Source organism: Vombatus ursinus, unplaced genomic scaffold, assembly GCF_900497805.2.
Source record: "Vombatus ursinus unplaced genomic scaffold, bare-nosed wombat genome assembly UNPS02011700.1, whole genome shotgun sequence".
NCBI lineage: Eukaryota > Metazoa > Chordata > Mammalia > Diprotodontia > Vombatidae > Vombatus > Vombatus ursinus.
In genome coordinates, this window is record NW_020951478.1 from 5,513,498 (window position 1) to 5,540,940 (window position 27,443).

The 27,443-nt window shown below is 34.9% G+C and overlaps 1 protein-coding gene across 2 annotated transcripts; it reads left to right on the forward strand.

Annotated features, from left to right (window-relative positions):
- Positions 1-614: 614 nt before the first annotated feature.
- Positions 615-26,601, forward strand: CKAP2 (cytoskeleton associated protein 2). Of its 2 annotated transcripts, none has more exons than XM_027856903.1 (9): positions 615-763; positions 2,445-2,529; positions 7,513-7,594; positions 7,740-8,629; positions 9,190-9,397; positions 15,845-16,015; positions 19,811-19,880; positions 23,104-23,383; positions 25,728-26,601. In XM_027856903.1, the coding sequence occupies exons 1-9, from the start codon at positions 706-708 to the stop codon at positions 25,987-25,989; spliced, it is 2,106 nt and encodes a 701-aa protein (XP_027712704.1). In that variant the 5' UTR covers positions 615-705; the 3' UTR covers positions 25,990-26,601. The 2 variants fall into 2 exon arrangements, with proteins under 2 accessions (XP_027712704.1, XP_027712705.1); XM_027856904.1 differs by lacking the exon at positions 615-763 and adding an exon at positions 895-942.
- Positions 26,602-27,443: the final 842 nt, after the last annotated feature.

The following is a 27,443-nucleotide window of genomic DNA, read 5'->3' on the forward strand; positions in this document are numbered from 1 at the left end:
TTAACAGGGTAATAATTAAGAGGGTTTGGGAAAGGCTTCCAGTAAAAGATGAGATTTTGGTTGGGACCTGAAGGAATCCAGGGAAGTCAGTAGATGGAGTTGAGAAGGTGTCCAAGCATGGGGGGACCAGATGAATTTACAAACCAAATTCTAACAACCATTCAAAGAACAATTAATTCCAATATTACATAAACTGTATAAAAAATAGGAAAAGAGATTCTAACAAATTCCTTCTATGATACAAATAGTCAAAACAAAGAAAATTATAAACCAATATTCCCAAAGCACACTGATGCACACATTTACAAAGTATTATCAAAAAGGCCACAGAAACCTATCGAGGACCATACATTTCTTCCTCTCCTAGTACTAGCTCCACCCCCAAATTCCCACTCGATTATGAGAACAGGAGAAGGGGAGATGACTCACCAGGGTTTATTTTTGTTTGAAAGTCCATAAGACCCGCCCAAAGCGAGGGTAAATCCCTGGACGCGACCTAGCAACTGCAACTCCCCTCTCAGCCATTGGTCCATTCAATTCAAGCCCTGAGCCAACGGGCGGAGAGCATGCGAGGAGCGAACGAACCAGAGCGCGCGGCGCGCGCTTCGAACGCGGCCGCCTGTCGTCTCTGCTCTGGTCCGAGGTGGCTGAGGAGGCGCGGGCTAAGCTGCTGAGGAGCCAGGGCCTCAGGCGCCCCCAGCCATCATGAGCGCTACCACCCTGCAGCTGCCCACCAGTCAGCGGGCCCAGCCCCAGTTCAAAGGTGTGAGGAGCTCGAGGGGAGGCGGGGAACGGGTGCCGGAGGCTGGGTACCGGGGCCTGCGAGCTGCGGCGGAAGCCGTGGCCTCGGGTGGGCCTGCGGGGGTGTGAGGTCGAGGGGAAGGGCGTGCTTCCCCCACTCCTCACTTCCGGGTCTCGGGCTTTTACCTGAATCTCTAGATGGTGAGCTCCTTGAGGGCAAGGACTATGCTTTTCTTTACATCTCCTGCGATTAGCTCCAGCGCCTGGTACGCAGTAGGCGCTTAATAAATGCTTATTGCCTGACTGACTGGATCGTACTGGGGAGTCCGGAGGGCAATCTGGGGTAGACGCACCTGGCTATTCAGGATTGGCCGTGGGTTTTAGGCCGATCGAACCCGGAGCCTGAGTGGCGGGATGGATGGGGGCGGGGCAGCCGCGGCTCCTGAGGGAGCCCCCTCTCCCCTCCCGGGTTTCTATCTCGTTAATGCAGCTGCCCTGCCCACCCGGGTGGCCTGCTGACCTCCTCCAGGTCACTGCTGGGCTCCCAGTCTCAGATCCAGGTGGAGTTCAAAAAGGGGGTCTGCTGGCCAGGCCATGTGTCCAGATCTCCCGAGCAGTCTACCTTGGAAACAGCATTTTGCAAACCTTAAATGTTATTTAAACGCTAGCTATTTTTATTACTATTGTTATTGTTACATAAATGCTAGCTATTCCTTTATTTCTATCGTGTAAATGCTAATTATTATATTTACATTCTATAAATGCTAGCTGTTATATTTATATCCCGGTAAATCAGAATTATGTTTACATTATACAAATGCTAGCTCCTCCCTATCATGTAAATGCTAGCTATAATATTCTTATCATGTGTGAATTATATTTACATTATGCAAATATTAGCTGTTGTATTTATATCATGTAAATGCTAGCAATTATTATTATTATTATATTTATATTACATAAGTGCTAGCTATTATTTCTCCCAGTTTTGAGAGTGATTGTGTTCTGTTGCATGCTCTCTGCTTCTTGTGTAGAATGGCTCTGGGCATTTGTTATCTTAACCCTTCTTAAAGTTATTAATGGGGAACCAGAATGGTGCTGTGGAAAGGAGTAGTCAATGGGTGTTCTAACCCCGGCGCTGCCACTTACTGTTTGGCATGTAAGGGGCACGATTGCTTAGGAGATAGGGTTCCTGACTTGGAGTCAGGAAGATCTGGGTTCGAATCTTGTCTTAGACACTTGCTAGTTGATTGACTGGGCAAGTCTTTTTGCCTCTTAACCTGTCTCTATGGCTCAGTTTCTGTAACTATAAAGTGAGGGGATTGGACAGTGGTTCTTTTTTGATCGTGGACACAGAATATTCTTTGTTTTGGAGAACCTTAGCACCCTAAAAAGACAGTTGGAAGAATTATCCATGCCCATTTGATGGCAAGTCTTAAGTTCCACACATTTCATGACATACCTAGCTAAGTGTGCCTTGGCATACCCTTTAAGAACCATTGGCTTCCAGCCCTAAATCTACCATCCTATGATCTTGTTAGATAAAGCAGAACCCACATATTTCTACTTTCTAGTTATATACAGTCCCTACTTTGGACAAATATTTCTTTGCAGTGCTGTTAGTTGACAGTGCCTTAATTTGTTGGTGTATTTGTTGAAATTAAAATGTAGTTGAATATTTATCTTTTTCATTTGTCAATTAGAACAAAGAAGACAAAAACTTGAGGAATATCTTGCAAGAAGAAAAGCCCTTTCTGTGTTAAAAGTACAGGAAAAGCAGATAACCAGGTAAAGTAAAGCTCATTTTAGTTTTATAACATAACACTAAGACAAAGTTTTCTCCGTAAAACAACTTGCGTGCATGCTGTTCAAGAAGCTTCAGTGGCTCTCTGTTTTCTTCTGGGATAAAATACAAACTTCTGTTTGGTATTCAAAGCCTTTCACAATTTGGATCCAACTTATCTTTTCATGTTTATTTCTAATTAAGTCTCTCTCCAGCATTCTCGTTACTGCCATGTTAACCTGCTTACTTGTGTCAATTTTTCTCCTGCTTACCACCAGGTTTTTGTATAGGTTGTCACGCACGCTTCAAAAACTATTCCTTTTGTTTCCACATGTTGGAAATCCTAGTTTCTTTCAAGGTTCCACTCAGATGTCCCTGGCTACAAGATGCCTTTATTGATTTCCCTTTTGTCATATTTATAGATTGGTTTTCCAAATCCTACATGAGTGAATTGCTATATTTAAAAATAGACTTTCATTTATTTCAGCCTCTACTTCGAGTATGCATCCCTGTTTATGATATACCTGAACAAATAGTTGTCCAGCCTTTGCTTGAGCTTCTATAATGACAGAGTATAATACCTTTTAAGATAGCCTATTCTGGTTATAGATATCTCGGATTGTTGGAAAAATCTTCCATATATTGTGCTGAAATCTTTCTTCCTGTAATTTATATCCATTGGTTTGCCTTCTTTCCTCCTTAGTCTAGTAGAATAAATATTCTATCTTAAAAATTATAACTCTTCAGGCAGTTTTGAGCCTGAGAGTATAGATCTTGAAACCAGAAGATGTGACATTTTGTCTGAACTTTGATACTTCTAAGCTTTAGGCTTTAACAGTTGGTAGTGTTATGATCAGGCAATTCAGTTAACCTCTCTAAGCCTCATTTGTAAATTGGGAATGATATTTGTGCTGTCTACTTCACAGAATTGTTTTGAAGAAAGCACTTTGTAAATTTTTAAAGAACTATATAAATATTAGTTTTATTACTGTGACAAGTAAAAAACCCTGAGACTGAATTTCTGGGTAATTAATCAACCTATTAGTTAAGCTGGCTAATAATCAATAAAGTGATAATCAGTGGTTTTTCTCAGAAAACCAAAGACAAAAACATAGAGAGCCTGAGAGCCTTAAATATTTTTTTGAAAGGAAGTACCCCTGACAAGTGAAAATCATCCCTGATTGGACATTTAATGAGGAGGTAGGCTAGAAGTCTTCGACACCTCCTGCTAAGAATGTGGCTTGCTCAGCTGTCTCCAACAATGTGGACCAGGTAATCCATCTCCATCAGACCACTCTGCTTGGTTTTCTGCTTCATAAGCTAGATCACCCTAAATTCTAATGGAGGATTACAAGGACAGGGGCTCATTTCCTTGGGGGCAAGAATTCATCCAGACTGGGTTCTCTTTACACTCTAAATAGAAATAAGGTCTCCTAGTTGGGTAAGTTCTCCTCAAGATCAAGGAGCATGTTCCCCAAAGGTTAGGGCAATCTCATCTTTCAATCATGTCTTTCAGAGACTGACCTTCTACAAAAGCTGAGCCCTAAATGAGGAAATATAAAAGGAGAAAAGTCTGGATCATAATTTAAAAATTGGTTATTAATATATAGCAAAATAATTTTTCTCAACTATTACCTTCACAGTCTTGGTTGATGGCTCTGAAAAAGTCTCACTTAGAACTGAATATGATATAGCCTTAGGAAGTACACAATACAATTGGACTGTTACTTCTCTTCTGATCATTATAGTTTTTATACAATATAAGAATCTATTAGCTTTTTTAAAGGTTAGTTGTCACACCATTAAATCATATAAAGCTTGCAATCTATTAAAACTCCCAGATTTTTTTTCATATGAGCTGCTTGGGCAGATCTTTTCCATTCTATATTTATAACATTTTTTTCTTTTAACTTAAGTGTAGGACTTTACATTTTTACCTGTTGAATTTTATTGTATTAGATTTTACTCGTTGTAGCTTATCAGAATCTTTCGGGGGTTTTACCTTTTGGTTATATCGTGTAATAGTATTAGCTATCTCTTCCAATCTGGTAAGCTGCAAATTTCATAATCATACCGTTTTATATCATCATCTAAGATATTAGTAACAGTGTTGGGCAGAATAGGACCAAAGACAGTGTACATAGGCTAGAACCAGAAAGAAAATTAAAAAGACTTAAGAGCAGTAAAAATTCATGTCTTTTCTTCACAGGAGTGTCCCTCAGGCCCTCACCTCACTCAGAGGCTTTTTTTTTTTTTTTTTTTGGTTAGGCAGTTGGGGTTAAATGACTTGCCCAGAATCACACAGATAGTTAGTGTCATCTATCTGAGGTGGATTTGAACTCCTGTCTTGACTTCAGGGCTAGTGCTCTATCCACTGTGCCACCTAGCTGCCCCTCAGAGGCTATTTGTACACACAGTTTTAACAAACTTGGTTATCAAATTTTGAAGTCAGCACATTTAAAAGGGGAAAGCAAGTTTTTATGAAAGCAAAGGAAAAGCGACTACTGATAGAGAATCAGAAACAAAAACCATTTAAAAACAAAGCACCAGGAAGAATTCTGGGGGCCTTTAGTGAGGAGCAAAACAACCTTATACACCTCAATATACCCTGTGGTTTTCTTATCTTTTAGTTTTATGTCACCTTCATTTCCCAATATATCCCTCCTCCTTCCCCTCCCCCACCCCCGAAAGCCATCTTCTATAATTACAAATAAAAAAGAGAGAAAAGTGGGGTAAAGCAGTTCAGCAAAACAAGCCAACATATTGATCACATACCTAAAGTGTATGCTGTGTTCTACACCCATAGTCTCCCACCTCTGCAAAGAAGTTAGGAAGGTGTAGTTTCATAGTTTAATCATTATAATTACATAGCCTTTAATTTTGATTTTTTAAATTTGTTCATTCTGTGTATATTGTTGTCATCATTGTATATGTGGTTTTCCTTACTGCTTACTTTATTTTTCATGTCTTCACATGCTTCTCAGTATTCATATTTATTATTTTTTGTACCATAGTGATTTGTATATTGTAGTATATTACATTTTGGTACCATAACTTTTTTACCCATTCTCTAGTCATTGGGTATCTACTTTGTTTCCAGGTTTTTACTTTGGTTTATATGGGACCTTTTTTCCCTATTTTGATCTTGGGGGTAACCATTGAGTCAAAGATATGGACATTTTATTTGTCATTTTAATACTTTCCATTTTTAAAGAGTTATTATCTACATCATTCCATTTGATCTTCTCAGCAATCCCATGATGTAGACAGAGTTTATTATTCCCATTTTTTGGTGAGGAAACTGAGGCATAAAGAGTTTGTGATTTGCCTAAAGCCACATAGTAAATGGTCTGAGTTCTGACTTCTATTCCAGGTTTTTTTTTCCTCATCTAGTCCAGAATTGTTTTTCCTCATTATAGTTATGCTTATGACAAATGACCAATAAAAGTTGTGATTTTGCTTAAGAAAACAGGAAAGCATAATGTATTTTAGAAATATTTCCATCTGTATTGGCTAAAATAAACAAAAAGTTTTAAATGGTTAATGAGGTGAACCTCCAGCTATGCAGAGTAACTAACCCAAAGGTTTTGGATAGTTCAATTTTTTGTTTTTGTTAAGTTATTATTTTGTTTGTTTTTATTAAGTTATTTTCTCTCTTTTTACTACATTGCAAAGGTATAATTTTATTGCTTAAAAATGATAAACATTGGCTACTGGAACTGTTGACTTTTCAAATAACTATTTTCTTTGTGAAATATTTGTGGATTAGAAGGACTTGGAAATAAGTGGGAAATTCCATATCTTACAACTAGGGAATCTGTAGTAACAGGGTATTTCATTCTGAAAAATAACATCTCCTGGTGTCTAAGGTTGAAGCTTCTTTTCTTTTATCTTCTAACCCTTCTGTTTCACCTTACAAAGAAAATACATAACATGAAAACTCTTGCTAGATGACTCTTTTCTGACTATCATACAGTCATAAAGAAAGATGAGCAAACTGTTGTGAGAAAGTTAATGTGGATTTTGAACCAAAACAAACAAAAAAATCTTCTGAACCAAAAAAGTTTTCGTTACCTCAAAGATGTCAAAGAAAGATGAAAAGGACCCATGTGTACAAAAATATTTAGAATAGCTCTTTTTGTAGTAGCAAAAAACTAAACTAAGTGGGTACCCATAATTTGGGTGCTGGTTGAACAAATGATGGCATGAGAATGCAGTGGAATATTAATATGCCATAAGAAAAGGATAGTGTCAGGAATCTGGGAAGACATACATGAACTGATACAGAGTGAAGTGAGCAGAACCAGAACAATTTATACAATAATAACATTGTAAAAACAACCAACTTTGAAAGCTGTAAGAGTTCTGATCAATGCAGTGATCATCTATGATTCTAGAGGACGGATAATGAAACATGCTACCTACCTTCTGACAGATAAGTGATGGATGGATTCAGGATGCAGAATGAGCCAAGTAGATTTGGATATGGCCAATGCAGGAATTTGTTGTACTTGGCTTTGCATAATTGTTACAAGGGTTTTCTCTTCTTCTTTTTTTTTTTTAAGTATGGGGACAAAGGATAGAAGGAAAAAATTAATTTTAATTGAAAAAAATTAATTTTAAAAATATTTATCTAAAGTAATGAAGGTATCATGCCAAAACTAAAATTCAAATCTCGATATAGTTTAACATAACTATGTATATGTAGTTTGGATTCCTTTAGTGAAAACCAGTATGAATTTGCCCTTTTTTTTTTTAATTAAAGAAAAGCTACTTTATTAGTATCAGTTATTACAGTACCTCAAAGTGTTATCTGTTAGAAATTTTTGAAGAAGAATATTTAAGTGAATAAAAGGAAATGATTTATAATTAGTCCACCTTTTTATAAATGAGAGCTTCTAAATTATATGTAGGGGGAATATGGAACATGTATGCTTAAACAGTTCAAATATTTAAAATTTTTCCTCCATCATTTTTCTTTTTTAAAGCAATACTAGCTGTAATAGAAAAGTATCTGGAGACCCAATCCAGAAGGTGCCAAAAGCTCTGAAGCTTACCAGCACCAAAATGGTAAGTCTAATAATTAAATCCTTTATTTTTAAATTTTGTAATTTAGTCCTGTACTTGTTGTTTCTTTTACTTTTTCTCTTACTAACATTTTCTGCCTGATAGGAATTAATAATAAATTACTGACTCATCTAATTAACTATTTCAGGATAATAAAGAAAATGCTAATCGGCCTATATGGAGAAAAAATATCCTGACAGCAGAAAGAAATGGTGCTCCTTTAAAATCTACTACTGTATTGACAAATTCAGCCATAGATGTTGATGTATGTTATCCTGAGAACTGTGATCAAACTATACAAGTGTTACCAAATGAAGATGACCCTAAAATTCGCAGTGTGTCACTTAGCCAAACCTTTCGCCTTAAAAGAAATAGTAAGGAGAAGCAACTACTTGCAGAGAAGTTGAAGCAAGATGCTTCCTTGCCAAAGAAACCAGTCCTTGGCTCTTACCGTGGTAGAGTTGTCCAATCTAAAGTTAACTCATTTCGAAAGCCATCAGTGGTTACAGATGAAAATTCTATGACAAGTAAGACAACTTCAACTATTGTTCCTAAAGTAAGGCCTCAGTCTGTAAGTGGTACCAACGTAGCTGTGAAAGGTGGTAGAACAACATCTGTTACTGTTTCCACTAAATCTGATGGTGCTGCTTCTTCCCAGAACAAAACAGCCTTTCAGCCTTCCAGAAAAAACCAGGTTGATGCTATCCGGAATAAGGAGAAAGAAGCCACTGTTAGAACCTCTGTCAATGTTACTATCCGAAGAGAGCCTCATAAAAAGAGATTACCTATCTCAAATCCAGTCCTACCAAATGTCAAGACAAATCTGATTTCTGGTATCAAAGAAAATGAAGCACCATTAAAATGTAGGACATCTGTAGCTGCAGCCATTCATGGTTCTGAATCCAAACCTGCTTCAACTTTCAGTAGCAAATTCAGAGAGGATTCCAAAACTGTTGATAAGAGAAGATACACTTTAACAAAGGCACCTATCAATACTGGAAGAACTACACTAACCAAAGAATCAACAGAAGACAGAAGGTAAAAATAAATCACTGAAAAAATTTACTAGATTACTTCATAATAGTTTGCAAATTGCTTTATAATAAACAGTACAATCTAGTAGGCATGCATTTTCTCTTCCATGGATTGCAAATAATTTTAAACTCTGTATTGTAACTATTCTAAAAAGATGGCTCCTAAAGCAAAGTATATTTATGCAATTTTTTAATAGTCTAAATTAAAACTTGATGCCTTGGGGACCCTTGAGATTAACAGTACCTAAATGTCAAAGCCTGGCCACATGCAGCTCAAATAATTCCTTAGAGCATTGTATCCTTTCTACCTTACCATCTTTGCTTTTATTTGACAAGGTCCTGCTGAATCTTAGGATAGCAACATTAAGCATGGTGCAGTAGAAATCACTACCTTTATAGTCAGAGGACCTAGGTCTGATCCTTTAAAATTTGTAAAACTTTGGGTAAATTATTTTACCTCTCTAGACTTCAGTTTCCTCATCTGTAAACATAGTTGGGTTAAAGTAGATGGTCTCTAGGGTCTCTTCTGTATCTGTGATCCTAATATATTTCCTCTAATTGTAGAGATCGTCTGGTTGAGTGGCAAAATGACAGAAGAAGAGTAAGTAAAAGACCACCTACATCAGGTTTATGTGCTCCACCTAAGATGGAATTGCCAAAAGACAAACCAGTTGAGTCTTTCTGGACCACCATTGCAGAAGAAGATGAGCAAAGATTATTCACTGATAAAGTTAACAAAATATTTTCTGAATATTTGAACTTAATTAATAAGGTATTAATAGTCTTTAATTCAGTACTTATTACTTCATTTATATCACATCAGTCGTTTGTCTAAGTTTTATCAGTCATGTTTTACTAACTTCATTTGTGAGATTAATAATCTTTTATAGAAGAATAATCTTATATTTTTGAGTAAACCAATTTATGGAAATATTTCAAAGGTATCAGTGACAGAAGTAGGAAAATTAGTCTCATTACTTGAGTCGCAAAAATTGTTTACCTGAGTGGATTTTAATAGATAATATTTGTAGCAGAATGGTGACAAGATTTTGAAATTCCTTTTTCTTTTGCCACTTATAGTACTTATCAAAAACATTTATAAATTAAAATTTTTTTCATCCTTCCAATATTTAACTAAACACATATACTATCAATTGGTAGGTAGTTCATAGTACTGAGAGAAATGAAAATATTATATACATTAAAAGCACAACCACATTTTTGAAGAACACACACACACAAACCCCACACCCTGTTCATCTAGCCCACCAATCTTTGTAATTGAATTCTTAAAAGAAAATATTTTAATTATTCGTTTTTACATCACCATAGTTTCCCCTTGTGTCTCTTCCACTTTCCCTCCCAGAGAGCTATCCCGTATATCAGAGTATTTTTTTCAAAAGAAAAAGAAGAGGAAAAAATCAGTATAACTTATCAATACATCAAAAAAGACTGAAAATATTTCCAATGTTTAACACTTGTGGACCTCCCACCTTTGCAAAGGGGTGGGATGGGAATGTCTTCTTATATCTTCTTTTGAGCCATGCAGTTTTGTTTTGTATGAATGATTGTTCTTTATGTTTCCATTGCTGTAATTATTGCATATGCTGTTTTCTTGGCTTGCTTAATTTATTCCCCTTTAGTTCATGTAGATATTTCTGTGCTTTTCTGTATTCATATTTCCCATTTCTTAGAGGAGAGTAATATTCCATCTCATACATGTACCACAATTTCTTTAGTCATTTCCCAATCTTTGGGCATGCACTTTGTTTCCAATTCTTTGCTATCACAAAAAGTACTGCTATAAATATTTTGGTGTATATGGGAATTTCTTTTTATCAATGACCTTCTTGGGGTATAAGCTAGTAATGGAATTTCTGAGTCAAAGGATATAGACAGTTTAGATATTTTATTTGGATAATTCTAAAATGCTTTCCAAAATGCTTGTACTGATTTACTGTTACACAGTACACGAGTGTGCCTGTCTTCCCACAACCCATCCAACATTGACTATTCCGGTCTTTTGTCATCTTTGTCAATATGCAGAGTGTGCCTCAGGGTTGTTTTGATTTGCATTTCTATTTTTTTCTTCTTTTTATTTCCTATCCCTCCAGACTCTTCTACTTTACTTTTGTTTTGTTTTGTTTTGTTTTGTTTTTGTGAGGCAATTGGGTTAAGTGACTTGCCCAGGGTCACACAGCTAGTGAGTATCATGTGTCTCAGGCCTGATTTGAAATCAGGTCCTCCTGACTCCAGGGCCAGTGCTGTATCTACTGCACCACCTAACTGCCCCTTCTACTTTACCTCCACCGGCTACCTTGCCCTCCTATTACTTAGCCTAGCCCCCCCTCCAAGGATCCCTCCTCTGTCCTCCCATTCCCATAAATCTAAACTCTCTTCTGTAACTCCCTATAACCTATTCCCTCACCCTTCTCTCTGAAGATCCCTCCCTTATCCTCTCCCCCCTCCCTATCCCCTTACCCTTTTAATTCTTCTGAATTTAGAAGACTTTTATACTCTTCTAGATATGTGTGTGTGTGTGTGTGTATATATGTGTGTGTGTGTGTATGCATTGTTCCCTCTTGAATTCATTCCCGATGAAAGTAGGTTACCAAAACTATCAGCCCTCCTTCCCCATCTAATTCCCATGTCCATTCTTCCTCTTGTACTTCTTTTGTATAAAATAATTACTCTTTTTATCTGTTCCTAAATGCTTTACTTTTTAAAGTCATATCATACTCAGGTCTACCCCAGTCTCTCTTACAAACTACCCAATTACTAATGACAGTCTTAGACATATGTTTTACATTTTACATATATAAGGGGTAAACAATCTGTCCTTATTGAATCCCTTATAATCAGTCTTTGGTATGTACCTTATGTTTCTCTTGGCTCTTGTATGTCAAATCTTTTATTAAGTTCAGGTGGGGTTTTTTTTGGTTTGTTTTTAAGAAAATCCTGAAAGTCTTGACAGTTGATCAGATGTCCATTTTTTTTTTCATTCAGGATTATGCTTAACTTTGCTGGGTATGATATTTTCAGCCAGAACTCCAGTTCTTTTGCTCTTTGACATATAGGACCTGAGGTCCTTTAAGTGTTCCCTCTGCTAAGTCTTGTGTGACTCTAATTGTGGCACTATCATATTTAAATTGTTTTTTTCTTGTTGCTCTTAATATTTTATCCTTGAGCTGAGGGTTTCAGAATTTCACTATGATATTCCTGTGAGTTTTCTTCGTAGAATCTCTTTCAAGTAGTAATCAATGGATTTTTTTTCTATTGCATTTCTTTTGTTATTAGAGATTTGGAGTAGTCTTTCATGTGCTTATTAGTAGTTTATAATTCTTCTTTTGAAAACTGTTTGTTAATATCAAAGGATATCAAACTAACTCATCACAAATTCAAAACACAATTTTTCCAATTTGACTGCTACCTTTATTTATACTAGGGGAGTTAATTTTGTCTGTGCAGAAGCTTTTCAGTTTTATGTAATCAAAATTACATATTTTATCTTTTGTTATTGCCTCTGTCTCTTGTTTGATTAAGAATAAATCTTCCCATAACTGTGAGAGGTGTATAATATGCTTCTCTTCTAATTTTTTTTCAAAAAGTATGATCTTCAGTATTAAAGTCACATATGCATTTAAAATGTATTATGGAATATGGTGTAGAATATGGTGTAAAATAAGGTGTTGGCTAAGACTAATTTTTGCCACAATGCTTCCCAATTTTTCCACCAGTTTTTATCAAATAGAGTTCTTTTCTAAGAATCGTGCTGTGTGGGGTGTTTGAGAAGTAAATAATTTCTTCAAGTCTGGTTTCCTTCATAGGAACATTTTTAACATCTCTTTTTAAGTTGAATATCCATATTTTTTCATTAATAGGCTTAGATTTGCCAGAAAGGTCACTTTGGGTTGCATCTTGAGCTCCTTTGTTCTGTGGAACAAATTCCATTTCTTTCTACAATTTCTGGTGGGTGCAGAATAGTTTTGTGTTATTGGAATTTTCTTTCTTTATTTTATATTTGATGGGGTTTTTTTCTGGTCGCTTGCGAATTTGTTGTTTGTCAGTGGAATTTAACCATTATGTGTCTTGGAGTTTGCAGCCTTGTATTTTCTTCTGAAGAAAATATGTGAATTCTTTGGATTGATCCTTTGTTTTTTGTATTCAGAATTTCTGGACATTTTTCTTATATTATTTCTTACATGATAGTGTCAGGTTTTTTGACTTGTCATGTTCTTCTGGGAGACTTAAAATCCTTAAATTGTTTCTAAGCATACTGTCTTCAAGATCAATGTTTGTATGGAGATCATCCTGTCTTTTAATATTACTTTTTGCTTCCCTTCCAGATTGTCCTTTATTTCATATATTTGTATTCCCTATCAGTTATTGTTTTTTTACCTATCAGTTTTTTTTTATTTCTTTAGTAAGACATACTACTGTGAATTCAAGATTTTCTGTTTTACCAATTATTTCTGTTGTATGAACCATAAATTCTGCTTTCACTATTGCTATTTTTCCTTTAAATCATTCAGGAACATCTTGTTGTGTTTCTTTGCTCTCTTAGGGATCCCCAGGATCTCTTTGCCTCGTTAGGTATTCAATTTTTCTTTGTTTTGAGATATTTATTTATAAATGCCTGGACTGTTTTACCTGACTTAAAGACCATATTCCCTTCTGTTATTATTATCTTCCCTGTTGGTTTATCTACTTACGCTCATGATCTTTGAGTTTTTCTTCCTGAGATCTTTGGCAGTTTCAATCTTTTTTCTTAATCGCCTTTACTGCTCACTTTCTAACTCCCTCTCCTTTGATAGCAGTTTCCCTTGGGGCTGGATCTCAAAACCATTTCAGCTTCTACATACATCAGATAATTGACATTTCACCAGCCTTGGCCTCTGCCCCCAGGTAACTTCTGGGGGTACTGAATTGACCTCAGCTGGATGCTGGGCTCTTTCCTTCAAGTTTAGTGGATTTCCACACAGCCCTGATATGTGTGTCCTGCCCCAGTTCTTTCTTTTCCCCAATTCTCTGGTTAAGCCCCAAGATGGTAAGAAAATTGATGTTTCTTGCTCATTTTTTTTTTGATGTTGCTTTGATCACCGATTGCTTTTTGTGGACCACAGCAGAACTGAAAAATAACTTAGGTTAACTCAGTTTAATTCTTGCCCTACTACAGCACTTTGACCTCTGGCCATGTGCAGACACATATAACACTCTCCATGCTGCTTTTTTTCTTTTAACCATTATCTTGTTTTTAATTGATCACTTTTGTTTTTTATATCTCCTTCATTTCCAGAGACAGCTAGGTGGTACAATAAATAGAGCACTGGGCTTGTAATCAGGAATACCTAAGTTCAAATTTGGCCTCAGACTCTTAATAGCTGTGTGATACTGGGCAAGTTGCTTAACTTCTGTCTGCCTCAGTTTCCTCAACTATAAAATGGAGATAATAATGGCACCTAACTCCCAGGGTTGTTGTGGGCTCAAATGAGAAAATAATTGTAAAGTGCTTAGGACAGGACCTGGTATATAGTTGGCACTTAATAAATGCTTGTTTATTTCCTTCCATCCTCCTTTCCTTCCCTCTTCCTTTCCCTGCCCGCCCCCATCTTTTCTTCCTTTCTTCCTTCAGAATAAATGTCCTGCCTCTTGCCTCCAGTGAGCCATGTGTTGTGACCAAGTTATAAAAATCAGTTCAACAAAACAGGCTAATGTATCAACTGTGTATGACAATATATGCCATATTCCACACAAGCAGTTTCCCACCTCTATAAAGAAAGGAGAGAGGTGTAATTTTCAACTCTTCTCTAGGGCCAAGCTTGGTCTTCATTATATACACCTACTTTTTCATAGAAGGATTTAGTAGAGCTCCTTTTTTCCTACTTTTGTAAACAGTTTGTATAATATTGGAATTAATTATTCTTTGTATGTTAGAAATTGCTTGTAAATATTTCTGGTCCCATGTTATTGTTTTTCCTTTGGGTGCTCCTTTATGACTTGTTCATGATGCTGCTTTTTTCAAAATTTCTATATTCCTAGGAAACTGTAGATACTGTAGTACTATTTGTTCATCTTCTGAGCTAAGGCTATTTACCTTAGTACCACAGGAGATGTTCTTGTCCTTTTATTTTACCATGTAAGGCCAGGCTAAATTTCAAAAGACAAAAATTCTTTTCATTTTTTCAAAATGTTTGAAATAGGTACTGATTAGACTTATCCATGTTAGCCTATTCTTTTGATTCAGATTGTGAATTGATTGAAAGGGATTTTAATAGAGGAAAGGACTTGACTTCACAGGAAGTCAAGATGTTGGTTATTTTGGAAGCTAAAAAAAGATTATCCTTTAAAAAGAAACTGAAATACTAACTTACAACTATGAGTAGTCCCCACTTTTCTTTTTGTATATACATGTATTCCAGGAAACTTCACTGAGAAGTAGAATTGCAGAAAAACTAGTAGGTGCTTTTTCTTTCTATGGACTTAGTCACAGTCTAAACTGTAAAGTAATGGTTCTTTATTATTAAGTCAAAATGTCACAGAATATTAGAACTAGAAGGGACTTTAGGAAGAAATCATCCAGTTCAACCTTATAGATGAGAAAAGCAGTGCTGGACAAATGAAAGTGTCTTGCCCAAAATTATACAGTGAGTAAGTGGCAGAGCTAGAACTTGAACCCAACACTTTTGATATTAAGCTGCATTTTGTACCACACCAAGGATTGGTGATTGATCACTAAAGCAAAGGCTGAAATACTTTTTTTTTTGGTATCATTGGATAAGCAGTTATGTTTATTATTCTTAAGGAAATTAAAAGCTGCCTATTCTGCAGCAATTCTCAAATTTACATTACTTTGGTTTTACTTTACGTGAGTAAAAGCTAAAGTTACTTATGGAAAAAATTCAATTAAAGTAGACATTTTATACAATTTTTCTGATCCTACTATAACAATCATAATAAAAACTTTTTTTTATTCCGGGGTGATTATCCAGACCTCTTCTATTAACTCTTCCTTTTGCTATCTCTCAGGCATTTTGCATTAATAAGCATCTCAATTATTATATATGAGAAAAGAAGTAAAACTTATTTCTGGAATTTTTCTATCCTCAGTACCTCTAAATCTGCCTATATAGTCTAGCCAATTATGAATTGTCCATAATGTTTTAAACAGCAAAGATAAATGTATTGACATTTATTTTACTTTTTTGTTCTTCAACTTTAGGGATGTCCAAGGGAAGAAGTACTTTTAACACTGGAGGAGCTCATTTTAAAAATTCCAGATGCTAAGAAACTTGTTAAGTATTGGATATGCCTTGCACGCCTTGAACCAATTACAAGCCCTCTTGAAAATATCATTGCAATATATGAAAAAGCTATTCTTGCAGGGGCTCAGGTAGGAACTAGAATTTATTAGTCTTTGTTATAGTGTGATTATCACAATTCTAGAAACTATTACTGTAACATAGGAAATTCATTAATTTTATAGTTTGGAAGGAATCACAAAAGCACTGCTATTCATTTTGGTTTCTTTTAGAATATTTTCATCAATTTCTCAAGGATGATCAGGCCTTGATGAGCTAATTATAAATTACATAAAATAGGATGCAATTTATTAATTTGGAACAAGAAATATAACTGAAAAGTGCAGATTGCACATTTGCTTACCAGGAGAAGATGACATATATGGGAAAGAGAATTATAACTGGTTTGTATACTGAATCTACATTGTAAATGAAAATGAATTCTATGGTCTTAAGGAAATCTTTTGCTTCTGTGGAAGAACACTTATTAAAACTGAATTAAACTGCATTAGAATAGGTTTGCATACTGAATCTACTTTTTGAAGGAAAAAGAATTCTGTTATATAAAGGAAATATTTATTTTCAAACTATTATTGTCTAGTGAATTACCATTCAAATAGAAATGTATTTCCCCAGCATACTTATCAACAGCTTTAGAGCAGTTTCACTCTCCCACTCTTCCACCACATTAGCAAACATACAATGTGGGCAATAAAAGGACACTCTTTACCTCATTGTTTAAAAAATATATATTCCATATTCAGATAACCCTCTCGTTTTAGACTCTTTTCCAAATTCATCTTTATTGTTTCTAATGTCCATCCTGGTGTGCTTTATACATAATGTTTGTTTGTTATTGACAGGGTAAAACTACCATACTCGTAAAAAAAATGAAATTGAGAACATGGTCTATGGACAGCTTGTATGTTCAATTGTATTTGCTATAGCAATTAAATGAAAGGTAATTCAGGCCATTTATTGCAACTAACATCACCTCTTTCTCCAACCCCCAATTCCCATTCAAAATTGATCAGTTCCTTGGAAAGGCTTTATCAGAATTTGTAATACTAATTTTTAATTATGAAAGAATGGTGCTAAAATCACCATCTGTACAAAAGAATCAGCTTTATAATTATTTTTAAATGATCCTGGATAAAAAAAAATAGTGAGCTTTCCTGTTTAAATTTTTAAACTTTTAATCAGAGCAATGGTTTTCAAACTTTGGAATTAAGACCTTTGCAGTCTTAAAAATTATTGAGGATTCCAAAAGCACTTTTGTTTATGTGGATCATATCTACTGTATTATAAATGAAAACATCTTAGTATTATTATGGAAGTAGTTTTGACTTGTTGGACTCCCTGAAAGTATCTTGAGAACCACCAGTGGTTCCCACTTTGAGAACCACTGAATTAGAAGACCAGAAAATTCCCTCTGTTCAATTTTGTATGACTACTATACTAAATGGGATCAATTTGTTAAGCTTATTTAATAATTAGAATTAATAGGAAAGTTCTTGATTATTCAATTAAAATGAGTATTGCTCTGAGGCATTCTTAAGGCAAATTAAAAAGTAAACCAGTGTCAATTCTCCTGTAGCTTTCTGAGCAATTGGGAAGGTAAGAACCAATGAATTGTATCCTTGGAAACTTCTTTTTCAAGTCTATATCTTCTACACATAAACATCAACATCCCACAAAAGTTTACTAACATAAACCTCTGACTATATCCCAGTCTTCATCATCATGAGCAATTTTCTCCATGGGCTATTACAGGGCTTCTTAAACTTTTTCCACTTGCTACCCCTTCAGTGCTTCTTAAAGTGTGGAAGAAGCACTGTATATAGAGCATATTCCTAAAGTTTATCTCTTCAGCCTTTCCTTGAAGGTCTGGCCAACCACTCTGGTCTTAGCTAATTTAGTTTTCACAAATATGTAAATATTTCTCTGATCATACATGGCACTGTCCCATGTACTTTGGGAAATATGAAATTGAATCAAACAGATCTTTAAGAAGCATACAATCAAGTGATAGTAATAAGAGGGGAAGGGAAGGAAATGAACATTTATATAGCAACTGCTATGTGCCAGGTGCTTTTTACAACTATTATCTCATTTGATCCTCACAACAACACTGGAAGGTAGGTATTACTATTATCTCATTTTACAGTTGAGTAAACTGAGCAAACAGATTAAGTGGCTGACCCAGGATCACATAGCTAGTAAGTATCTGAAGTCACATTTGAACTCAGGTCTTCCTGACTCCAGGCCCAGCCAACATTTTCATAGGGCTTTAGGTTTACAAAATACATTTTCATGAATTATCTCATCTAAGCTTTCTAATCCTGTGAGGTAGATAGGTGAGGTGTTACTCTCACTTTACAGATGAGGAAACAGGTTCAGATAGGTTAAATGAACTTCCCTTAGTCGTACAATATACATGCGTGAAAAATATGAGCCACATTTGGATCTTTTGATTCCAAATCAAATATTCTTTCCAACCTCAGATTCTTCATTAGTAAAATGGGGATAGTAATAGCACCTATCTCATAGGGTTGTTGTAAGGATCAGTGAGGTAATATATGTAAGGCATTTTTCAAACTTTCAAACATTAACTGTGAGCTACTGTTTCACTAAAACTAGAGAGAAAAGTCCCCATATACAAATAAAGTGGTACAAATAGTATGATAAGCATTTAGAGAAGGGAGAGATATAGTTAGGTGGCACAGTGGATAGAGTGCTTTGCTTGGAGTCAGAAAAATCTTAGTTCAAATCAGATCTCAGACATTTACTAGCCACATGACTCTGGGTAAGTCACTTTAAAAAAAAAAACAAAACTCAGTTTGCCTCAGTTCCCCTTCCCCCCATAACATGGGGATAATGGCACCTACCTCCCAATGTTGTTGTGAAAATCAAACGATACTTTATTTGTAAAGTACTTAGCAGAATGTCTGGCACACAGTAGATGTGTAATAAATGGTTGTTCCCTTTCCCCTCTTCTGGCTAGGGATGGTCAGGGAAAAGTCTTGGAGCAGTTAGGATTTGAAAATACACAAGACGAAAACAGAAGGAAGTTCAGAAGGACACAGACAGGTGGGGTGGTTTTGCTACTGTTGTGTTAAATTTAATATCAACTTAAAATGTACGTAATAAAAGTTCATAGATGTGCATGTAGTCCTCTTTGTTTATTGCAATGTTCACATTTATTGATGTTTGTTGAATTTCTAAAAAGTAAAGAAAAAAGAAGTTAGAAATTGAGATATGTTTTGAAATATGGGATGGATCCCAGTGAACAAATAATGGAGGAGGACATTCCATTTTGGGTAATGGAATTAGCAGAGGTGGGAAAGTGTAAAGCATTTCCAAAGTGATGGTCAGCAGTAGTCCAGTATGACTCCTGTGTATGGTATGCTTAGGGGGATAATGAGAAATTAAGCTGGCAAGTTATGTTGGGACCAAGCTAAGAAGATCATTGAGTGGCAGGCTAAGAATCTAGAATTTTATCCTGCAGACAGTGAGGAGCCGGCTGTGCAGAATATATTGAAAGAGAGGAGAGACTGGAAGCAAATAGACATTTGGCTGTTTCAGTAATACAAAAGCATGGGCTCGTAAGTGCCTTGATTTTAGGATGATAACAGTGAAATTAGGAAGGAAAGTACAGTTGTAAAAGATGAAAAACAAATATTTATATGTGTGTATAGATATACATATATGGGTGAGTATACATATGTATATAGGACCCTTATTTCATGTCTTAAATATTTCTGATTTTAAAGTATGAAACTTTACTTCCTTATGTTTACAACAGCCAGCTTAGTGTTTTGTGACTAAAAATTCTAACTAATTCTATGCTTTTCTTTACTAAAAAGGACTAATTTTGTTTTCTTAAGCCTATGGAAGAAATGCGACACACTTTTGCAGATATCCTAACAATGAAGAGTCAAGTGACGGCTAATTCTGGTAAATTAGAATCTTTCTTTCCCTAAAATAATTTCCTGTTTCATTAGTTTTTATTTATTAGAATGAACTTCTGTGTAAGCTTTTAGCTTTGTTTATTCTGTTATTCTCCTAGCTAAATTTCTAGGATTTTTTCCTTCTCTTGACTTACGTGAACATTAATGAGCCATCTTTGATATTTAGTGGATTTATGCTATAGAAAAATTCATCAACTGACCTACCAGGTATTTTTGTTCCAGGGATAGTTAATAGAAGGGATTCCTTAGTAGGAAGAAATAAGTAGACATTTGAACACTTCACTTATTTTAGGTTCCCAATCATCTGCCTTCTTTGACATTCCCACTTGAACAGAGCATAAAGTAGTCTTTTAGATTGCTCATGATTACCTTTATTTTGTTTGTTTTCCCCTTCTCTTTCTTATTCCTTAATTAATAAAAAAATAGAAACATTGAAATCCTTTTCTTATTTGTTTTGGATTTTAGGTCAATGTATATTACCAATTAATATTCCATTTAAAACAAAATAGGAGAGGTTATTTAGATGTTGATGATGCTTTCTTAAATGAGACTTAATCTGGCCGAGTAAGAAATTTCACTGATATGTACTTTGTTTTTACATACTTACAAGGGCAAGATTCCAGCTGATGTGGTGGAATAAATGTTGTATTAATTTGCTGCACTTGTAACTCATCTGCTTTAGTTACTAAGTATTTTCAACTTTGCTCCCTCTCTTTAATATCCTCTTTGCTAAAAGGGAATATTATGTCCTTGATTTTACTCCATCAGTGTAAATATTGAATCTGAAAATGACTTGGAGAGAAAAATAGGGAAGTAGTGAATACAAGAATTACTAGCATTAGTAAGACAGCATGGCACCCTAGCTCTCTGCAGGTGCAGTATTTAGGCTAAAGGAAATATTTAGTCTATATTACTTACATTCCTGTCCGTCCTTTTGTCATGTGATAGCGAAGATTGGGTCCATATTTTAAAATTTTATGAGATCTAATCAGTTCTGAAATCCTACAGCAAGATCATTTAATTCATCTTTTACTTTGGGCAAAAATACAGGCAAACTCAGATAATTTTAATTGGCTTTGCAAAAACATAAAATGAGGGTGGAAATGATATTAAAGAGGGCAATTTATAGGGAAAATTGGTCATAAATGGGAAGACTAAGTGACATTGTAGTAAGGTTTTATGACTTTATAGTGATGTTTTGGTATTAAAGATATTATTTGAAATTATAATTATAGGTAACATTTATAGATCACTTTCAGGTTGATAAAGTGCTTTACATATATTATCTCACTAGATCATCATAATAACCTTTATTTTCCTATTGTATAGGTAGGGAAGCCATTTTAGAAAGGTTCAATGACTTGCCTCAGGGCCATACAGCCAATATCTGGGGTCAGATTTGAACCTGCATTTTTTTGACTATTCTATTCTCTTCATCACCTAGGTTGATGAAGAGATAACCTTATATGGAATTTCTCAGCCTCTAAGGGTAGATTTTCATGTGTCTGCTTTTTGATATTTTAGATTTTATGGTCTCTAAGATCCCTTAAAACCCAGATTCTGTGATTCTTCAACCTTCAGGAAAAGAGATTGTCCAAATTCAAAGTTAACCATCTTTAAATTATCTCTTTGTAATTAAAAAAAAGTTCTTGTTTTCCTTGGTAGTGATGGAGAATGCCTCTCTATAAGCTATTCATAAGCTTGAAGATAATTATTATCATATACAAGTACAATATTTTTTTAAAACCACTAAATTTTATATGCAATATAACTTCTTCACTCTGAGGGAGTAGCAACATTTTATTTTCATTTAACTCAAGAGAGCACATTTTCAGATTGTTTTTGAAGGAAACATGGGACCTTTATGAAAGTATTAGAAATGTTTTATCCAGCTTGGGATTGAGAAGAATTTGGGCTTTACAACCTAATGCCTCTACCTTATTTCCTTTAATACAGCTATGGCAGGGTTTGTGTTGCCAAGTAATAAGAGCAGTCCAGTCTTATGGTTTTTTTGATGGTGCTTGTTGAGAAGCAAAATGAATTTGAAAAATAAATTGGAATATATTTCTGGATTAAGCAGTCCTGTGTTAATCCTTATTTATTAAATGGTTATTATTGTGTATATAGTGTGTTCTTAGTGTTTCAGAAGAAAGAAATGTGGGAAAGATAGTGAGTTTTGTTTTGAAAATGCTGAGTTTGAGATACTTCAAAGGCATCACCAGTAAGGAGTTGGAAATGTGTACTTCAGCTAAGGAAAGAGATTAAGGCTGGATATATAGATTTGGGAGACATAAACAGAGGTGAAAATTAAACCAATGGGAGCTAATGAGATGAACAACTGAAACACCATAGAAAGAGAGGTGAAGAGGGCCCAGAGGGGAGAGCCTGACGGAACATCCACAAGTCGGAGACACAATAGAGAGGATAGAGAAGCAAAAAGAGACTGAGGATGAGTAGTCAAAGTTAGGATTAGAATCATGAGAGAATAGTGTCAACAAAATACAAAGCTGAGGGTTATTCAAAATAAGAGGATGGTCAACAAACAGCCAATAGGTTGAAAAGAATGAAGATTTTTTAAAAGGCCATGGGATTTGGTAATTAGATCATTTGTAATTTAGGACACAGGAATTTCATTTGTGTATGAGGTTGGGACCCAGATTCCAAAGAGTTGAGAAGTGAGACAAGATTGAGTAGAAGCAATTTGGGTATAGCCAGCTTTTTCCAGGACCTTGACTGAGAAAAGGAAAAGAGATACCAGACAGTAATTTGATTGAATTTTAGAATCTAGCAAGGGTTTTTTCAAGATGGTAGAGACTTGGGTGTGCCTGTAGGCAACTGGGAAGGAAGCAATACATTGGTAGTGATTGAAGGTTTGGTAAGGGGGTGTAGTACACGATTGTGGGAGCAATCTACTGGAGAAGATGAAAGAGATGGGACTGATTATACAAGTAATTGTCCTCCTCAAGAAAATGAGTTGCCTCTTTATCAAACAGGAAAAGGGGAGGAGAGAATGAAAACTGGTATATTTTGAGATGTAGAGTAGGAGATGAAGGAGCTGATAGTTGGTTTTGAATAGGATATTTAAAGTTGTTACAATTTGTCCCTCCTTTTTGGTTTAAAAATCTAGTCATCTATGTGTTTTCTTTAACCAAAAAGCTTTATTGTAACATTGGCTAGAAATTTCTCATTTACAAATGCATTTTCTTCAGGGGAGAATGTTGAAGTTTGTTCAGCTAATGAAGAAGTCAACAAAGTATGTGATGAAGTTATAAATCAGGATAAAATTGATGTAGAAGGGGCATCAGCAGTGGAAAATTCAGAATCAAATGATACAGATCATAAAACAAGGAATGTAAAACTTCAAGTGTTTGAAGGAGAGCAAGAGGATAAAGCAGAAGATTCAAACAGTGATTTAGAGACTCCTGAAAAGGAAACCAGAGGGTCTTATGTCATTAAATATAATGTGTCAACTACTCCATACTTGCAAAGGTAAGTCATAAATTTCTAAAATTCAGTGTATCAGGGTACAGAAATTTACTTAACATTTAGGCCCCAATTTCACACAGCTACAATCAATGTAATACCTTAAAGCACAAGTACCCAAACTTTCTTAGTTCATGACACTCAGTGTCTAAATAATTTTTTCATAGCACCCCTAGGCCAAATGAAAAAACCTAATAGTTCCTTTTCCCAAGTAGTTAGGTCCAAAGAACTTAATAAGTATTTATGTCCTCACAAATTAGTATCTACATGAAAAAAATTAATTTGGATTATTGACATATCCAGAGTTGACAGATATTTATATAAAAATTCTAAGAAACAAGAAAATTCTAGTAGTTATTGACATAGCTGAAAGAACAAATACACAAAAATATATTTCAAACATTAGAGACTGTCATCAGAAGGAATGTAGCATCTAATGTTGAAATGATGAACTTCCTTGATCTAGTAGTTCACACAGTGTCCACAGGTGGATAGATGTATTAGAATATTCATTATCACTATGCTTTGCTGGAAAATTTAAAATATCCTAAGGAGACCCTTTGAATTCACTGTGGTACCTTGGGCTGTGCACAGTTTGGGAACCAAAGTCTGAATACTTTGTAAAACAAATCAAACAAACCTCTAACCAACTTTGTTGAACTTTGAATTAACTCAATTTAAACTAGATTATTTTGCTCAGAGTTGTTAGACACATGGCTCTCCACATTGGCTAGCAATGGGCAGCCCTAGTGCATGCTGCACCAGATTGAAATGTAATTGGCAAATAATTAACAAAATAAATAAAAATATAATAGAACAGAAATAATGTTAATATGTAGTTTTCTAAGTCAAGATGTAGCCTGCAAGAATCCTTGTGTATAGTTTAGTGGCCTTGTTTTTATTTGAATTCGATATCACTGATCTATCTGGTTTTTAAGAAGACTCTGAAATCCAAAATGTTGGAATTGTTAGGAGAATAATTTCCAAACTAAATAGAGTGTCATTTGGAGCTTTCTACTTGAGTGTCTTGTGTTCAGTCTGTTTTTTTCCCCTTTGTAAATTCTTTCCCCACTACCAAAAAAAATTTTTTTCAGGTCATTTGACTTCATCCTGTTGATGAACCTATTGTTACTGAAAATGCATTTATGCTGGCACATGATGTGAAGCTTCGTATTGTGAATAGAGGACTGGTCTTAGAGTCAGGAAAATCTGGGTTCCACTCCTCCCTCTGACACAAACTAGCTCTGTGACTGGGCAAGTCATGTAACCTCTCAGAGACCTAGATCAGTAAGGTCAAACTCAAATAGAAATGGGGGTCACTAAACTGTACTTAAGGATCCCTGTAGGCTACAGAGTGACTTAGAAGAACACACATTATGTTTTGTTTTATTTTATTTTTATTTATTTTGTTAAATATTTCCCGATTACATTTTAATCTGATTTGGGCTGCACTCAGGAGTGTTGTGGGCTGCATGTGACTGTATTTGAAAACTCTGTCCTAGACAACTGGCTAACATGTAAGTTGAAGATATGTTCTCACTGGGAGCTACTCACATGAAATCACAGATCAGGTTTTAAAAAATAACAACAAAAAACCTCTCAAATATTCAAATAGGTCTGTGAACTCATCAATTTGGAGATTCTCTCCAACAATGCAGAACTCATCCTATCCATGCCTGCCTATTCTATTTGACTGTTATTTTGTGTCTTCCCATAAATCCAGCAGTAGGTATTAATCCAATATGCTAGAGGCCTTCCTTGATTTCTCCTGACATTGTGAGGGTACCAGTGGAGTACTATGATTCTCCACTAGTCATTCCTTACCACATGACCAGTTCATCTTTTCTTCCTGTTAACCTCCTGTCATACATTTTTAAAATAACATAATATTATCAATGAGACTGTTATCTATATAAGAGAACACTTTTTTTTGTTGAAAATACTTTAAGTAATCGGGCTTGCTATAAATCGGATATCTCTAATTGGAGAAAACAACACAGAGATGAACTATTTAACAAAATGAGAATATACAGAATATAAGATGGAAAGGAAGAAAAGACAGATTCTTTGAAGAGATTTTTTAGAGAAATAATTTTTAGTCTTTGAAGACTACAATATATCTTTGAGTAAAAGAGGGAGAAGGTGGAAGGGGAACATAGCTTGTGTCTGAATGTTGAATGAGTTAGGGGTTGTTAATTTCTGGGGATTTTTTTTTTGAGATTAACAAGTAGTTACACTAATATTCTCATATCATACTTGAAGATGAACTGCTTCTTAAATGTTAGCATTTAAAAAGGTATAATACAGTTTGTTGTGAAGCTTTAGGAATAACTTTGTGTTTCTCCTTTAGTGTGAAAAAGAAGATGAATTTTGATGAAAATAGTTCTTCATTTAAGGACTTGAAGTTTCTGACACCAGTGAGGCGTTCTCGACGTCTTCAGGGGAAGTGTTATAAATTACCAGATATGTTAAAAGATCATTATCCCTGTGTTTCTTCATTGGAACAGTTAGCAGAACTGGGAAGTGAAACAAGTGCTTATATATGCCGTCCAAACACTGCACTATGTGCAACTTCCCTTGAAGAAGAAGGAAAAGAAACAGAAAAGAAATGAAATTTTAACAAGGGAAGAAATATATTTAAAAACTTATCAAATTAAGTCTGTTGTGTTTCAGGTTTCACATTTCCTACAGAGTGTAGCTTATTACCCAAGTTTTTACTAAGGTATTACTACAATGAAAATATAATTGATGAGGTACTTATATAGCAGGATTTGACTTGCTTGAATTAGTAAACAGATTTAGCCTTACTATCCAAAAAATAACAAGTTAGGAAGTCTACTTTTTTTTTTTGAGATTGGTAGAGACTGTCTTTGAAACAAGATTATTATACAGTTTGTATTTCTATATTCTATTATTTTGAGCAAGAAAATCTCAGTATAATTCAAGAATAACATAGCTAACTATTACATATACCTACTTTTTTTGTGACTGTTTAAATGGATGTATACAAATCAAAAGAACAATGTTGGAAAAGAAAGTTTTTCTAGAAATGTATTTGTATTGGAGGAAGTATGCTAACATGATATATTTTTTTCCATTAGAGGAAATGTGTTCCAATTTATAAGATTTAAATATTCACTTTAATTGGGGTTTTTGGAGTAGAATCTATCTTCACTTAACATTAGTCTTCTGAATATTTCTCAGTATTTAACAACTAAAACTATGAAATTTTGTTGAGCTTTTTTTTAAGATATAAAAGTTGCATTAAAATTTTTATCATGAATAACTTTTAAAATGTGTCACTTTGTTATATATTTTTTAAAGTAAATCAACAATTATCTAGTATTCATTTACTTTCTCTACTTTTAAGTATACCTGTAGGAATTCTAAGTATAATAATGCCTTAAGGTAAAGTCTCATTATTTGACCTAACATTGGTGAATAAGGTATTCTGGATAAGAAAATTTTCCAGGTAAAGTTTTAACATTTACAGCCATACTGGCAAGTACTTAACAGGTCATTTAATCCATTCTTACCAATGAATCTTGTCAATCAGGTCATTGAAATAACATTTCTTTAGCTCCTACAATGTGCTAGGCACAGTACTAAATACTGGGGATAAAAGAAAAAGCAAAAATAGCCCTGTCTCTTAGAATATAAGAAGCTTATATTTTAAAGGAGGGTATAGCATACATAGGTGCATGCAGAATAGATTGAAGGTAACCTTGGAGGCATTTTTTACAAAAAGTAGTTATTTAGACTCGCTAACCTTTAGTGACAAAGACCTCACTATCATCAAGCGCCTCCTCCCCCCCTTTTTTTGATAGGTCTCATGGTTAGGATGCTCTAAAATATGCCTCCCTATAATTTCTACCTGGTACTAATTCTGCTCTCTACAGTCCACTAGACTAAATCTACCATAGCTTTTCCTTAAACTGCTAAAACTCTTATAAAGGGTAGTAGAATTGTTTCCACTCATATTATACCTCTTTACTCTTCTACCAGTTATAGTCTTTTGGTCCCATTACTTTACTGAAATTACTAACTCAAAGACCACCAGTGGTTT

Coding starts and splice junctions, on each gene's coding strand:
- CKAP2 (XM_027856903.1), top strand. CDS start 706: ATGAGCGCTACCACCCTGCAGCTGCCCACCAGTCAGCGGGCCCAGCCC. Junction 7,595..7,739: donor AGCTTACCAGCACCAAAATG/GTAAGTCTAATA, acceptor TAACTATTTCAG/GATAATAAAGAAAATGCTAA. Junction 19,881..23,103: donor TCAAGTGACGGCTAATTCTG/GTAAATTAGAAT, acceptor CATTTTCTTCAG/GGGAGAATGTTGAAGTTTGT.